The 17,093-nt window shown below is 41.1% G+C and overlaps 1 protein-coding gene across 1 annotated transcript in view; it reads left to right on the top strand.

The window, feature by feature from the left end:
• The window catches only part of col14a1a (collagen, type XIV, alpha 1a), a 107,073-nt gene that overhangs the window by 87,437 nt on the left and 2,543 nt on the right, over window positions 1-17,093 (top strand). The window contains exons 38-42 of the mRNA XM_034102195.2: window positions 6,931-6,966; window positions 7,872-7,938; window positions 8,145-8,336; window positions 13,645-13,722; window positions 14,706-14,861. Coding sequence (XP_033958086.2) covers window positions 6,931-6,966; window positions 7,872-7,938; window positions 8,145-8,336; window positions 13,645-13,722; window positions 14,706-14,861 — 529 coding nt within the window. The remainder of the gene's footprint in view (window positions 1-6,930; window positions 6,967-7,871; window positions 7,939-8,144; window positions 8,337-13,644; window positions 13,723-14,705; window positions 14,862-17,093) is intronic.

Raw genomic sequence — 17,093 nt, 5'->3', positions numbered from 1 at the left:
ACACCTGTTAGTACAAAGCAGTCAAGTGGGTGTAAGTCTGTTCTTATAAGGGAACTTAAGAAGTAATATTTCATCTTGTGAAAAAGAAAATGTGGTGGTTCAACTTTGATTCCAATCGTGATGTAAGTCAGTTTGTTATGCCTTGTAAACGAATGAAAAGGTTGTGCAAGTTATTAGGGATGTAGCGATACCAAAAACTCACGGTACGATAATATCGCGATAAAAAGTCCACGGTACGATATTTATCGCGATATTGAAAAATAAAGGGAAACAAATGTGAATTTTTTTTCCTTTTTTTTTACTTGAATTTTTTTTTCTTTATTAAATAATAAATCGGATTTCTACAGCATTTTAGTAGGATAGTAGTATTTTAAAGTGTCAACAATAAAATAATCAGACCCTGCAATAGAATAAATCAAGTTTCACTTTAGTTTTTCAAGTAACTCAACTCTAACTCACTAACTCACTCACTCAGCATCATCAAGGTTATCTTTTAGGAATATGAGCATGTCCACATTTCCAGGTAGAAGCTGGGATGTTTGGGTGTTTACAATATCCCCTGCTGTGGAAAAAACTCTTGCTTGGTACTGATGTTGCTGGGACAGAGAGATATGCTTTGGCCATGGGTGACAGCAGTGGGTAAAACTGTGCATTGTCTCTCCACCACTTCAAAAACAATACAGTTTTTGCCAAGAAGGTGATGCTTATTGACAGGGCGAGATATAAATATACTGTTGGTACTTGTCAATGTCTCTAGGTATGTAAATGTAGCCCTGTAAATACGATGTCCTTTTGTGTTATCTGTTGTTTTATGTTCATGTTGTAACCTACTTGCTGCCATGTTGGACAGGTCTCCCTTGAAAAAGAGATTGATGATCTCAATGGGAACATCTGGTTAAATAAAGATTTGAAAAAAATATATTTAAATTTTTTTTTTAAATCGCGGTAGATTTTGTCAGTCTCACGACGGTATTGAGACATTTATTTACCGCGATATCCAATATATCGTTACATCCCTACAAGTTATACAACACAAGCACGGAGAAGAAGATGTTGGGATCCAAACTTTGTGTAATGCTAACAGGAACAGATGATCAGGAACAGCTCATCTAGTCTTGGGTCAGCTCTAGGCCTGCAGCAAAGTTTGGCTCAGAGAGGCAGAGCTATAAATCACTTGACGACACTCTCCCTCCCCCTCACACACTCAAACACACACCCATGCAGAGACTACGCTGAGATATCACGTCTGCCTCTCTGAGACGGAGGAGACACAGACACTCTGTTTAAATGTATGCACATGCAGCCAACACAAAAGGTGACACAAATTAAAATCAGATCTTGCTATCCTGAGCCAAAGTCTCTTAAACACATGTAACTTTTAGTTTCCAACTTTACCTCAACCTAAAATAGTGTATTCAGTCCCTGTTCACCGCCAGCGGTCTGCTGAAAGAGAATAATATCCTCCTAGACAGGAAGCTTTTGTTCTTGCTGAAAATGCAGCCATTTAAACCTGCAGAGAGATTTTAGCATTTTTCTCATCATGTGTTAACTGACCTTAAGATTTGGAAGTGATGTCCCAGTATTGCAGCACATCTGCTCTGAGACACTTGCTGAAGGACAACGGATTTATACTAGCAAAGGCAAAATAAGATTCAAAGAAGCAAAACTGTGAGTGTCACTAAAATATCTTGAGCTCAGGTCTTAACATCTAAATGAAATTACATGTTTTATTAGTAGCTTATTGTCCTGTCTTTTTGTCTTCATTTGGTTGTTTTTCTACTGATTCATTGACTGTTTCATACACCTGTGTATTTACAGCTAGCCTCACAAGTCAACAAAGTGTCATCGCACTTGAGTGTGTGTCGAAAGCAGAAGAAACTGTCAGAATGTGTTTTCCAGTGCTTAGACCACCCGAGGATTTCTTTGTTTGTTATCATGCTTGACTCTGTAGCAAGCCTCAATATGTTTGCCAGTTACAAACAAAAGCAGCAAAGTCCAACATGTTTCCCTCTGTAGATAAACTGTAAAAGACATTTTGAGTGAAAGAACAGTGACTCTGCACACACAGGGCAATGTTAAGAAAAGTTATACAAGAAATCAGATTTGAGTGAGAGGTGCTTCTGTCTTTTTTCTTTGGCTCCCAAAATATATTTTCTTTGGCTCCCAAACAGTTTGATTTTGGTTTTCCCATGTCAGTCTGATAAGACAGGAGACATTTATACGTCCAGGAAGACACACAGAAGAGGTCCAGCAGACGACTTTTATTGTAGAGTCCTGCACTCCAATTCAGCGGCTGTGTCAAATGTTGGCACAAGATTTCTATCATCTGCATGATAATACACAAACTGTTAATATGCCAAGCCTGCACACGCATCTCTATAACCTTTATCTACCATCACACTCAACACACAGCCAGTCAGTCCGTGGTCAAGGACGGTTCCCCCAAGAAAAATAAGCTATTATTCAAAAGCTGTAACAACATCAGACTAAAATGTATCATATCAGCTCATGGTTCTGTTGCCAGGAAATCTTTTTATTTGCCACTGGATCATCATCATCATCATCTTTATTTAAAGAGACTCTTGGTCCATTATTACAAAACATACAACACTCAAATACAAACTAAAAAAAGGCAGCCATACCAATGTTTCCACAGAGGTGACTGGTATCGTACAGCACTGACACACGGATTTGAAAGCAGCATAATGACAGAGTTATGAGAAACATTCAATCGACAGATGAATTTGTACATCAGACCTCTCAAAAGAGCATGGAACGTGTTGACTCGTGCATTACAGAACATTTCACTTGCACTGCACCACCTTGGTTTTCTAAGCAGTATACGCAAACAGTCATTATATGCAACCTGGAGCTTCCGGAGGCTCGCCTTCTTATACTTGACCCACAAGGGGGCAGTATAGAGAGGAGTGCAATAAGCTCTAAAGAGGTTCACCTTAACCTTATCTGAACACCAAGAGAATTTTCTGGCTTGTATATATAAGACACGCCGCTGTCTATACATGTCATCATCATCATCATCGTCGTCGTCGTCGTCGTCGTCGTCGTCGTCGTCGTCGTCGTCGTCATCAGCCATTTCATCTGTGATGATGTGTCCCAGATACTTCGTGTTACAGCAAACAGACAGCACCTGTCCTGACAGATAGAATGTTGGAAAACAAAGGTTCTTATCCCCTTTGCTCTACAGATCATTACAGCGCTCTTCTTAGCATTGTATTTAACGTCAAATTTGACTCCGTAATCAGAACAAACATTTAGCAACTGTTGAAAACCAGCACTGCTAGGAGAAACAATTGCCAGATCATCGGCATACATAAGATGGTTTACAATCACATTACCAATCACACACCCTGTTTTACAGACACTTAAATCATCTGATAGATCATTCATATAGATATTAAAAAGGCTCGGTGAGAGGAGCCCCCCCTGGCGGACTCCATTACCAACACCAAATGGCGCCGAGACTGCATTCCCCCATTTGATCCGCATGCTCTGGTTGGCATACCAATAAGCCAGGATCCTAATTATACTGTTAGGCACACCTCTTTGTCTCAATTTTAAAAACAGTTTATGATGGTTAACTCGGTCAAAAGCCTTAGAGGCATCAATGAAACCAATCAGAACAGTGGAATTCTGTCTTCTATATGTTTCTACCATTTCCTTCAAAGCATAGATGCATAGCTCAGTACCATGCTTAGCCTTGAAGCCAAACTGGTTATCTGAGGTACATAAATAAGAACATAGTCTATCCAACAAAATTCTTTCCAGGACTTTGGATAACACACTGGCCAGAGCAATTGGTCTATAGTTATCCAAGCTCCCTACCTTGCCCGCTTTGTCCTTAATGACAGGGACCAAGGTAACCGTCAACATGGAGTCTGGCAACACACCATGAGTCATGAGGCCGGTAAAACAAATGGCAAGAAGAACTGCAACCTTCGGGCTTGCCAGTTTAAGGTGCTCTGCAGTGATTCGGTCAGAGCCGCATGCTTTGTTATCAGCTAGCTGTTCAATTGCTCGATAAACCTCTTTAGCTGTGATTCCCACTGTGTCACTTTTCACAACACTACCAACTTTGTAGGGGTCACTTTTAACACAATTAAGTATAGTAGAGTAATGTTGCCTCCACAACTCGGCTATGTTATCGGCTCCAGATACTCCCTCTATGGTACACGGTAACGACGTACTGGCCCTGTTCAGAGCTCTCACCTCCTTCCAGAAGCCAGTCACATCATTATGAAGGAGCTTTTCAGCCATCGAGTCCGCTCTCAATGTTTCTGTGTGTTTGTTGACATAACGAACTGCATATTTATATCTAGCATGTGTACGCTTTTTGAGATCCAGGACAGGCCCCTCTCTGGGCCTTCCTGCCTGGACCCAGGCCCCAAAAGCATTCTTGGCTTCAGCGTATTGATCAGCCACATGTGTATTCCACCCTGGCTTGACGTTGTGTCTCTTCCTAGAGTAGGTACAGCACGGTATACTGGCCTCCCATACAGCTCCCACAATACAATCATACATGTTACAGAGGTCTTCACGGTGAGAGCTTTCATTACAACCCACATCAACACACAGAGTTGCCACTTTGGGTAGATATACATCACTCAATAGGACATCAGTTCTCCCATAGTACAATAGCCTATCCTCATTTGTGAGCTTGGACCAGTCCACTTTAGTGGTACAGGCATGTTAGCCTCCTGAGACATCTCAGGGAGACTATCACAATCTAGTGACATTATAAAAGGAATGTGATCTGACATTGATGCCTCATACACAATCTCAATTGATCTTACAATGTCATGGGCATTAGCAGTGCTTATGCAATGGTCAAGCCATGAAGTTGTATGCCAGGCCTCGCTTATATATGAATAGCTATCTGTAGGCAGAAGTATTTGGCTTGATAATATAAGATTGTTATCATCACAAAACTGTAGCATATGCTTAGCAAACAAGGACCTTTTGTCTGATATGTCAGCATTCATATCACCCACTACATAAACACTGGAGGAATGATTATCAACAATAAAAGAATGTATAAAAGCAAGTCTGTTCAGGTATTCATCTTCATTATGCTGTGACTCATATGGTGTATATACATTGAGAATGCTAAACTCCTTGTTATTCATTTTGATCTGTACAGCAATACACCAGTCAACTTCAAGCCTGATGACATTAATGACAGCGTCCAGCTTTTTGTGCCACAGGATAGCCACGCCCCCTGCTATCCTTCCTCTCACTATTCCCAGAGATAGGTCCGTAGTGGACTCACCAGCCCCGTGAAAATTGTCATTAAGAGAGTTCAACTTTCCCAAGTCCTGCTTAGGTAAGAAAGTTTCTTGCAAGCATAAAATGTCACATTTTTGTAGCAAGTTGTCCACCACTACACGTCGGATCCTATCAGCAGCGCTGTTGCCCAGGCGCAGCCCGCGACAGTTAAATGATCCAACCCGCATAACGTTTAGCTAAGCAGCTCAGCCGTAGCCCCATTCAGTACCCTCGCACCAGCAAAAGGTCTAGCTCTGCTAGCCCCTATCACCTCCGCTTTACGTGGTTCATAGTATCGCCTCACAACTGAGCCTTCAGGCCAGAGTTCTGGGTTAAACATCTCCGCAACTTCATTGCACTCAGCACACACTTTAAACGAGCTATATCTGCTGCTCGCAGTGTCAATACGGTGACAGTTAACATCACGGCCGAGTTGTTCAGTTAGATATTCGGACAGTGTCTCAGCGTCAAGGTCTGGCGAGAATTTGGTAGCAAAAACACTCACCAACTTCGTACGGATCACTTTTATATTCCCTTGTGCAGCAGTGCCAACAATAGGCTTAGGCATCCTCCGTTCAGGTTTCCCAACAAGCTGTTTAGATAAGGCAGACTGGCCCTCGGCCCTATTCCTCCGACCTCGGCCCTGTTTCACAACTTGACTCCATACCTGCGAATTTACCGCAGTTCCTCCAGGGCTCACACAGGCACTCACGGTCCCTGACGCAGCGAGCGGGTCAACACAGTTGGGATGTACATCAGTAGAAGAGCCGGGGGGGCTCGCATCCTTCACCGACACCGCACCATCCTGGCCATCACCCTGAGCGCTCCCACAGGTAATTTCAGCGTCACTTGGTACAGCCAGTCCTCCACCATGACTCGGCTCCAACTGGCGTTCTACGGCAGCAACTCTGCTGTCCATGGTCGCAGCCACAGCACGCAGGTTCTGACCGATATCTGCCTGAACTTCCACTACGTGTCTTAATGCGCAAACCTCGCTGTGCAGTCGCTCCATCTTGCTCAGCAGGTTGGACACATCCAGGTTGTTAAACGTAACCGGCGGCAGCTCATCCAGGTAGTGGGAGACAAAACGGGGGATGTTTTCACCGCATTCATTTAGTACTTTTAGACAGCTTTTGATATTGTTTGCATCCTTATGGTTGCCTTTAAAGGCCACACACCGCTGCTTGGTTTCAGGACAGAGTTCAAACAACGTCTTTTTAGAAGTCTCGATCCATTCGGATTCAAAGGTGTTAGATCACAGTGTGTTACACTGTAATATGCATTTGTTGGCTTTATGTGCTTGGCAAGGTTTTTTTGTGTACGTGTGTGTTGTGATCAGATATACATCTGTGTGTTGTACACTGTTGGCAGTAGCAGAGAGGAAGCCCATCTCTGTTTGTGGGCACACACACGTTGGAGCTTATGCGTGTGTTGTCTTTAGGACACAAATAACCTAGACACAAATTGTAATGCATTTAGTCGTACCAGCTGTTAGATTTGGGGGGAAAAGTGTATGTGTGTGATGAAGAGGCATAAAGAGAGGGAGAGTAATGAGGTGGGGACATTTAACGGGAGAGATGAGCGTTGCTATTTCTGAGTACACATCCCAGTCCAATGTTTATTCTCCGCTCTGCTTTTATGTTCCAGGGTTCTGCTGGTACCAAAGGCGATAAGGGAGAAAGAGTAAGTCATGCACTCACACAATTCAACCACTTTTTAGAACTAATCACGTTTTACTGCTTTGTTTTGAAGTGGAAATATTGTTATTTTGTTGAAGTAAAACTCACACTATTACTTATTAATGCTTCCCACCGTTGTTTTTGAGATAACCAAATTTCCCTCCATTACACATTCACTGTTTCTCATTTTCTTTTGTAAAAACACTCACTTTATTTCTCTGTTTCACTCCCTCAACCTCATTTCGGGCAAACCAAATCAAATCAGTGTTTATAGCTCATTTGCAGCTGAGCGGGGTCGTGTTTTCGCTGACGCAGCAGCCAGGCTATCACTGTCAAGGGCTTAGGAGACAACTAGAATGGAAATTGTAAATCCTGTTTCGGCCTTTTTTTTTATCAAGTGTTAGGGACATTTGTACCTCACTGCAGTTAATTTACGTTGGAATCAACATTAATATCTCTGGCAGGATCTTCTCTTCTTTGCTTTTGTGGGGTTGGGAATAAAGCTGGTTAGAATCTCGTTAGTATTTTGAGTTTATTAGAGGTTTTTTGTGAATCTACCCTTACATCCATCTCACAGGTACTCGTTCTTCTCGATATCAACTCAAGTAAAAATATATGGTTGATTTGTTATTCTATAGACTGTGGAAGAAAAGCTTATTTCAACAATTTTGATTTCTATTTAATTCTGTTCTTAACAAATACTGTGCACTCATAATGAACGGCATACTTGTAAGGGGCATCAGAGTGTGGAATAAAGGTGGAGTCAGTTATTAAAACACCAACCCACTAATTTGTAAACCACTGCTGTGCGAGTTTATGTTCCTGTGGTCGCTCTAAAAGAAAAGTGGTATCAGATAACTGTGTGGTTGTTTAATATCAGCCAATGAGAGCTCTGTGTTTGTTCTTCAGGCTGATGTGCAGTCCCAAGCTGCTGTGCGGGCCATCGCACGGCAAGTGTGTGAGCAGCTCATCCAGAGTGAGTAATCAGGGATATTTACACATTAGCACCAGCATGTAATTAAGTACAATTTCCTTGGTTACAATGTTTCTTCTAACACTACTGGCTTCAGATTTTCCTTTGCTTCTATTCTCTTCCATTTGATTTGTGTTACAAATGCCATGTTAAAGAAAAAAACGTATTCTAAGTCATTTCAAACTCTTCTCCTCCTCTACTTCCTGCAGGCCACTTGTCTCGCTATAACACCATACTGAACCAGATCCCGGTCCAGTCTTCCACATCAATCCGAACAGTACCCGGCCCCCCAGGGGAGCCGGGGAGGAGAGGCCTCCCGGGGTCCCAGGGGGAGCAGGGGCCATCTGGCAGGCCAGGCTTCCCGGGTGGAAGCGGCCAGAACGGACGGTCAGGAGAGAGAGGTGGGAGATGTTTAAAGATGTGTCTAAGAGCAAAGACTGACTTAGTTCCTAGATGCACAACACATGTCGAGAGGGCGGACAGAAATAAATATGCCGGTCAATTTCCATACGTATATCTGTTTTTATCTGAGTAATATACTGACTGATAACAATCAGTTTTCAGTGCTTTATTGTTTGGGTTGTGTCTAGACTTCCTGTGTGCATGCTAGTGTTTACATTAGCATCAGGGAGGATGCAGAAACATGTTTATTAGACCACCCCTGAGACTGTGAGCAGGTGAGGAGTCTGAACTGAACTCATAACAGTCATAAATGGTAAATAAGATGACACATATTATGATATGCATTATAGTATGAAGTATTTTTTAGAAGAATACCGTCTATATGGAGCCTTTGGCTTCTCTTTTATTTTATATTTCTCAGGAGCTTAGACAAAATGAAATGAGAGCATGCAATGGGAAAAGGCACATAACAACGTCCATAGCTCGACATTTAGAAGAATAAATCTCTTCCTGTTGAGTTAAATGGGAATTTGCTTTTTAAATTCATATAAGTCTGTTTACAGGTCTTAGAGTTCTTCTTGTAAAGTTGTATAAAAGATTGTTGTGGCTCCACAGGGAGTGTAGCAAAATTAGCTAAATCGCCAAAAGTGAGGTCAGGTTGCATGTTTACTGATGCTACTGTAAACGGGTGGACCAATATCAAAAGAGATATAGGAAATGTGCCAATACAAAGCTTTAGCAGTATGAAGCTAAACCCTTACTTATTATGATTAAGAATATTAATATAAGTATGATAAACAACTAGTGCTTCCAAACCAAAAAAACACCTCGTAATGGTTCCAATAATATGCATGGATGTAAATCTTTCAGCACAAAACCATTTGTTTCGTTTTTTAACAAAACCAACCGAAAAGTGTACGTCCTTTGCAAAAGCTAAATGAACCTCCATCTTTGTGTTTCCTGTTTCCGTCCTCTGAATGAGTCACATTCAGGTATTTGAATTAAGTTTGTTATTCTGACGTGACTCTCTAAAGCTCTGCTGCTGTAATACATATTTATGTAAAACAGGAGTATCCAGCTGGTGAGAGCTGTGCGTGGTCGGGAAACAATGAAACACACGAGATGTAATGTGATGCATTTTTATTGTGAAAAAAAAACATAAAAACCTTGGAACAGCTTCAACCAACCCAGTCTCTGACTCAGGGTCAGAGCCGCCGAGGTTCAGTCCAGCAGACAGTTACTCCAAGTTCCATGAGGTCATTCCCCTGCCACGAGCCCTTAGTGGAGAAACGGTCTTTATGAGGCTCCGTCCTAACCTCTAAAAACACGCAACCCAGACTGAAGAACCACATACTGAAGGAGTCTGCACACACGCAGGGGCCGGAGAGCTGAGAGCGGCTGTCAGGAAATATCCAGATTGGCTAAGTCCTATCCAGTGGTTCAGCCCTTTGATTCTCTACAATAACACACACACACACACACACACACACACACACACACACACACACACACACACACACACACACACACACACACACACACACACACACACACACACACACACACACACACACACACACACACACACACACACACACACACACACATACACATACATCACTTCAGGGGACATTGCATTGACTTACATGCATTTCCTGGAGACTTATCCTAACCTTAACCATAACCAACACACTAACCAAGTCCCAAGTCTTCACCCTAAAATTAATGATTCCCCTTATGGGGACCTCCATTTTGTCCCCATAAGGGAGGTGAGTCCCCATACGTGACTGTGTAAACAGATTTAGGCCCCCGTTATAGTTGTATAGGCTGAACTGAAACCAGAGTAGGGCAACGATTTTAAAAGATATATGGCAGGCTTAGTAAAATAAGACGTGTTATTATTAATTCAGATGGTCCATGTAGAACTGATACCAGAATCAGTGGTGCTCAGGGTCAACAAATGAAAACCATTTATAGTCTGCATACAATAATATGCTGAATAAAGAGTGGCTTTGGTTCAGTTAATGGCCATTGTGAAGAGAATATCACAAGATGTCTGTGTTTGCGGCAGAGTCCTTCATCGGGTCGGGTACCCGACGGGTGACCCGCAAAAAAAGTGATTCGCGGGTGGTAACGCTTTTTTCCGGGTTCGGTAACTTCTGAGTAAAACAAAGATGATGCGGGTCGGGTCGCGGGTGTTGCATAATAAATATATTAAAATAATAATAATTTAGTTTAATGTTTAAATCCTTAGACCTCTCCCCCGCGGGACTGCGCATAATCATAACCTCTGCAGCGCATCAATCTGCTGCTGTGCGCGCCACATTTGAAATGGCTGAGGTGAAGCTCTCTAGCGGAGAATACAGCATTTTCAATAACACTTCCTCAAGAGTGAAATCCAACGTCTGGGAGGCTTTTGGTTCCTAGATGGAGAAAATAACCAACATCCCACGCTTTTTGAGACAAATATGCAACTGCGTGTGTTAATAATTGCATGTTTTCACTGCTCATATATATGCGGGTTCGGGTCGGGTTGCGGATCTTGTGCTGTCGGGTCGGGTTGCGGAACTAATTGGCAATATGTGCGGGTAGCGGGGCGGGTTCGGTATTGCGGGTGCGGGGCGGGAGCGGGTCTTGAAAATCAGACCCGTGCAGGACTCTGGTTTGCGGTAATGTTAAATGCCTCACTATGCTCACTTCCTCTTTACCGATGCAATTGATTACAGCAGTCATAAAACAGCGGGACAGAAAATGTGCAGATCACAGATCTCTGTGGTTCTCCGATATGAGAGTGTATCCATTAGGTCATTAATGCGAATGCTGTTTACAGCATTCCACTATAGTTGTTCGATTCTTTATTAATGCAAATGCTGTTTACAGCATTCCACTATAGTACTTCAAATCTTTAATCCTCTTAAACTTATTTCAGCCAATATTTTGGCTCTCCATAACTTCAGCTTATTTTCAGCTACAGAAACCATTAAAATATTAAACTATTCAGCCTGCTCAGGAATCGATGGGAAACCTTCAATATTTCATATTCAGCTTTTTAAACAATTTTTTTTAACATTGAAGTCAATGGGAGATGCCTTCAAATCCACTTTTCCTACACTTTGCGCCAAATGCTTCTCCTTCCACATAATTGCAGCCAGACACTTCATTCCAACTTTCAAATGATCACAATACCTTAAGCTATAAAACTTGTATAAAAGATTTTTGATATCTTTTATACTTTTTAGAGTGGATGGAGCAGCTCGTCAACTCTAAAGTGCTTTGATCTCAAAAAAGAGTAGAGCAGTGCTTGAAATTCTCCCCCAAAAATATTTTAAACTTGCCATAATTCCCAAACCCTACACTCCTCAGACATATGTTTTCATGAAAAATGTAGGAAAACCTCTCCTAGGTTGGAACATTTAAAAAAAATAAGAAAAAATATTAAACAAAATGCCTCTTGAGGGCATGACGATAGAAAAGGTCCAGCTAGCTCCCAATTGATTCCCATGTGTAATTGTTCCAGATCTTTCTTCAGAGCAGAGAGAAGTACACTTTAGACAAACTGCTCCCATCTCCACATTTTACACACAAAACCAAAAAAAACAACCTATTTCAGTTCATTGGGGTTCCCTGATGCTCACGGTCTGCTCATTTTTTTTTAATAGGAGCCATAGTTTTTGAACAGGTGGCAAAATTGTCAGATATACTCCTCAATGCATTCTTATGGGACTCAGTGCTGCAGATGGTTGTCATGGTGGGCAGATTGGAGCCACACACACGTGAGTGACATAATCCAATCAGAGCAGACACCATGGAAACCTTTGATCTCTGGGTTTACACCATGGTTTACACACACAGGTGTTTGTAAACATTCAATCACTACTACTTACATTTAATATCTTTATTTAACTCCTTCAGCCTAATTTCAGCTGCAGGAACCATTCAAATATCAAACTATTCAGCCTTTTCAGCACATGATGGGAAACTTTCAAATTTTTCAAAATATGTTAATATTCAGCTTTTTAAAGTATTTTTTTAACATGGAAGTCATTGCAATGCATTTGAGCTGTAACAATTAACACACACACACATTTGTGGAGGAAACCTATGTGTAGCAATGCAGAGTCACTGACTCATGAAGGAGACACAGGACGAGCAGGAGTTCTGATGTCAAACACTGATATTTAATGCAAGCATCGGCCGGAGAAATTCAAATCACAAGTCACACAGTCAAAGGTTCTGACTGCACGGGTGGTTTGCCATGTCAAATCTGATCAGCCTCGCATCTTGGTAGACCTTTTAACTAGTTTACAGAGAGTCAAATCCACATATTGGGGATGGGCGTAAACCATGGCGTAAACACATCTGCAGACACAGGAGATGTCTCTCCCATCTCTGGAGCTTAGAAGCTAGCGTTCTCACACTCGCAAAACCTCCCTATACCCTGTGTAGGTCAAGCTGTAAAACCTAGTATCAACATACGACTGCATCAACACATTCCTTACGGGAGATTAGAAGCAAGGATGGTCGTACATGTCAACACACAAAATAAGGTTAAATGTCTAGGAGTAAAGACAAAATTAATCCCTAACAACACACTCTCTCTCACACACACACAGACAGACAGACACACAAACACACACACATACACACACACACACACACACACACACACACACACACACACACACACACACACACACACACACACACACACACACACACACACACTATTCACTACTACTTACATCTGATATTTAACTCCTTCAGCCTATTTTCAGCTGCAGAAACCATTCAACTATTACACTATTCAGCTATTTCAGGACATCAAGGCTATACATGTTGTTTATACTTTTTTTTTTTAAACCTTTTCTTTTAAATATTAAGCTTTTTCTGCATTTTTGTAGCTAAAAGCAGCTACCATTTAGCTAATAACATATTCAGCTTTTTCTACATTTTCAGCTAAATTCAGCCATAAATGTTCACAGTTTACAGCATTCGCACGTATTTTCTGCAGGAAATGCATTTTCTAGTTCAAACAGATGCAGCGCGGGACAGCAGCGCAGAGCCAAGTCTGGTTCATTATTCATTTTATTAGACTGCAATTTCAACCATGATTTATCATGCCAATCCACTCCAAATCTTTGCAATGTAATTCCAATTTTGGGATAGAAAGAAGTGGAGGAATAGATACTCTGTACCAACAAAACAGTGTAAAATGACTCCGTATTTGCCGTATTTGCTAAGAGAAATAGCAAAAAGGAGATGTGGTGTTGAGTCTAACGTGGATCTCTGAACTGTGTGTGTTTCCAGGTCTGGCGGGAGAGAAGGGAGAGAGGGGGAATCCAGGGGTTGGGAGTCAGGGTCCTCGGGGACAAACTGGACTTCCAGGTAAGAAACTGCCACATGTATACACAGATCTGAGTGTGCCTGATAACATGAACCTACTGAATCCACTTCATCTAGTCTCGGAGCTCATGTAACACTTGGAGGCAACTGCTTCAAAATATGACAAATTAACATTATTCTGTTCCTGAACATTTGTTTTCCAGCTGCGACCTGGCTTGAGCTTCCATACGTGCAATGTTTTTATTGTGTGGCCTCTAAACAAAACCACAAATGTTTCAAATACATATACAATATGATAGCATGGATACTAAATGTGTTTGCATTCTGCTTTACTCTTTTTAAATCCCTGTCTGAGAAAAGCAAATAGAAGTCTTGGACCGTGAATATAATTTGCCCTATTGATTTCCCTGTGCGCTGTGTGGAGAACAGGTTTGTGGAAACATGTCAGTGATGGGATTTTACTGTTTACTGTTTTGCAATCAATACTCACAGAACCAGCTTACAACTTTTCAATGAACAGATAACTGATACAAAAAACATAAAACAGAAAAGGTACCGGCAGAGCATTCCCTCTTTATTCCCTGTGCTTTTCCCGGAATATTTGTGTGATGATTATTTTAGCTCTTGGCAAATAAAACTCCCTTCAAATATTGATTTCATATTTGGTCTGACTGCTGAAGTGAGTCCTGACGGAGCGCTTTTCTCCTGTGTAAACAGAAAACAGAAGCCTCTGGCTACATTTCAGCTAAGAACTGTGCTTTCCTGCTCCTGCCCTCCAGACACACACTCTCATCTTCTCATCCGTAAATGAAAATCATGTATTTTCTGCCATGTTGTCACGGCAGCAGAAAGAGGGATTTAGGAGAGATTGACGAGGTGATTGGATGTTGCCATTTCCCTTTATTTTCCTCACCAACTCCTCTTTATTCCCTCTCACACTGGTGGAGTGATTTCACTGAATGTTTATCTGTGACTAACTTAATGATGTCCCCCATCTTTGACACAAACATTTCCTCCATCCTCAGGCCTGCCAGGTGAAGGACGGACAGGCAGCCAGGGCCCCTCTGGTCGGCCCGGCAACCCAGGGACGTCGGGGAGGCAGGGGAATCCTGGTTCAACGGGACCAGCCGGCCCCCCGGGGTACTGCGACCAGAACTCCTGCATCGGGTACAACGTCGGAGGTAAGCATCATTCAGCTGCTATTTAAACACTGGGGACACTTTAGTTTAAAGAAAACCTTATTTAACCATATTATTCATCTAATAAATAGTTTATAAAACTACTATAACATAAGATAAGAGGTACTTTATTGATCCCAAATTGGGATATTTTATATTTTTTGCGTTGCAGCAGCATAAAAAACAACAAAATAAAAAAGGCATTGCACATAAGTAGAAATTAAAGAGTAGAAATAAACAATACTAGAATTTAAACATCTCAAAATAGAATTAAAGCAGCATTCAAAAGTAGAAAATATACAGTAGACCGTGAAGATATCATTTAGTTGAGAGCATATGAGGAAGACAGAAGGGCTATCTCAATAAAAACATAACCAAATATTCAAAATCACACGGTACTCAGTAGGTCAGGCTGTTTCAAATTAACTAAAATAAAATGTTGCCTTACATATTTGACCAGAAGTAGTAAAACACAAAATATCCAGACTGCTCTTTATTCAGACCTTAATGTCCTTTTGCAACTGAGCATTAACTTTATCCTCTCACTGAACTTAGAAAAGACTTGTTGAGAGCAACCATCAGTGTTTGTTGTATTGTTATATTTGCTCGTTTATCAACAGTAACAGCTGACACAGTCTAACCCTGCCCAGTCTTTCCATCTTATAAACCATATTTTACATGTTTAAAAGACTAAAATACTGTTTCAGTAGTGACAGCGGGCTGTGTGATAGTTATTGTTCTCATAAAGCTCTCAGAGAATTGGAGAGTGATCTGGCTTTTATAGTTGTTCCACTGTGAAGTTTACACATTCATGTCCATGCTGATGGATTAAGAAGTGACCAAAGCTATTTGTCTATATTGAGATGTCGTAAAACATACTGTTAGCCACTACATTCATAGTGAATAGGAACTTTATGGATGTATTGTCTTAGGCCAGAATAAAACAGTTCTAACAGCTTCTGACTAGTCATGTTAAGGAAACATCATCTGCTAAAAGTAGCAGATGACTGAGACATCACTTCCTCCATCAACCAGATTTATTTTATATGAATGTATTCCAGTCAAATGTTTCTTTTTTGTTTTATGATTTAGGAGAGTCTCGCCTGTTCATCTCAACCAAGCAAGGACTAGCTGTTGCCTCCCTTACCACAATACGAGGAAAATACAATATAATTTCAGCTGCGTTTGACTTTTATGTGGCTTTGTCATTGTGACTATCAAAGAAATATTTCAGTTGACAAATATTTATCGATAGATATCAGGTCTTATTAGAATCAATACAAACATCATTGTATAATATGCCATAAAGATGTTGAAGTAATATTAATGATTTAAAATATCATAGTTAACTATACAGATGAATAAGAGGTATGGACCAAAAATGTGCCACTCAATAGACAAAAATAGTAACTGTTGAATACTTTCATAATTATGTCATAGGTTATATTTCTCAAAATATAATTCACTTAAATTAATTGTAATGTTATCGGCACATGTTATAGTCACTTTCAAATGAGTATGCAGTCTTTCAACACATATTACTTCAAGTATTATGTGGTAAATCACTGTAATTATGAAACGGCAGAACATTTGACTATTTATTATATCATTGTATTTATTTTTCCCTCACAGAGCATGTTATTTCTGGGTTAACTCTGAACACCTTTGTTGTTACTACCGATTTCTATGTTGGACATCTTTATTTATACTTTCTTGTGAACAGAAAGTGGATTAAAGATCTGACATTTGTTTTCCTCCTCCCAAACATTTTATTTGAATATCTTAATATTCCAATGGGAGAAATGTTTTGTAATCCTCAGGGTGTGCATTTCTACTTCTAAAGAGAGAAGCAGAAATCCAACACTAATTTTTCAGTGGGGGCCGTTCTGTCTTTGGTGTGTTTGGGTTTTCCTCCTGATGTGAGGTGTAACATCTCCTCCCTGTGCCCCCCCCCCGTTTTCCCCCCTCCCTCTGTCTCTTCCTCTTTCTGCCTGAAGCTCAACAGGACTATGGGAATGATTACTGAGGAACATTTCTTCAACCGCCCTCCTCTCCTCACCTCCCTCCACGCCCTGTATAAAACACTAACAACTGAGGAAATGGATAAGTTACTCCTACAAGGCCACCATATTAGTGGATAATTACGCCTCGTGACCCCAGTGTTTAACCTCGAGTCCCTGCAGCAGTGGGTTTCTTTTTCAGAAACCAAATAACTTTGAAACCAACTCTTTGTTT

Source organism: Pseudochaenichthys georgianus, chromosome 16 (genome assembly GCF_902827115.2).
Source record: "Pseudochaenichthys georgianus chromosome 16, fPseGeo1.2, whole genome shotgun sequence".
In the NCBI taxonomy this organism is placed as follows: Eukaryota; Metazoa; Chordata; class Actinopteri; order Perciformes; family Channichthyidae; genus Pseudochaenichthys; species Pseudochaenichthys georgianus.
The sequence above is the reverse complement of the archived record's forward strand: the minus strand, read 5'-3'. Positions and strand labels throughout refer to the sequence as shown.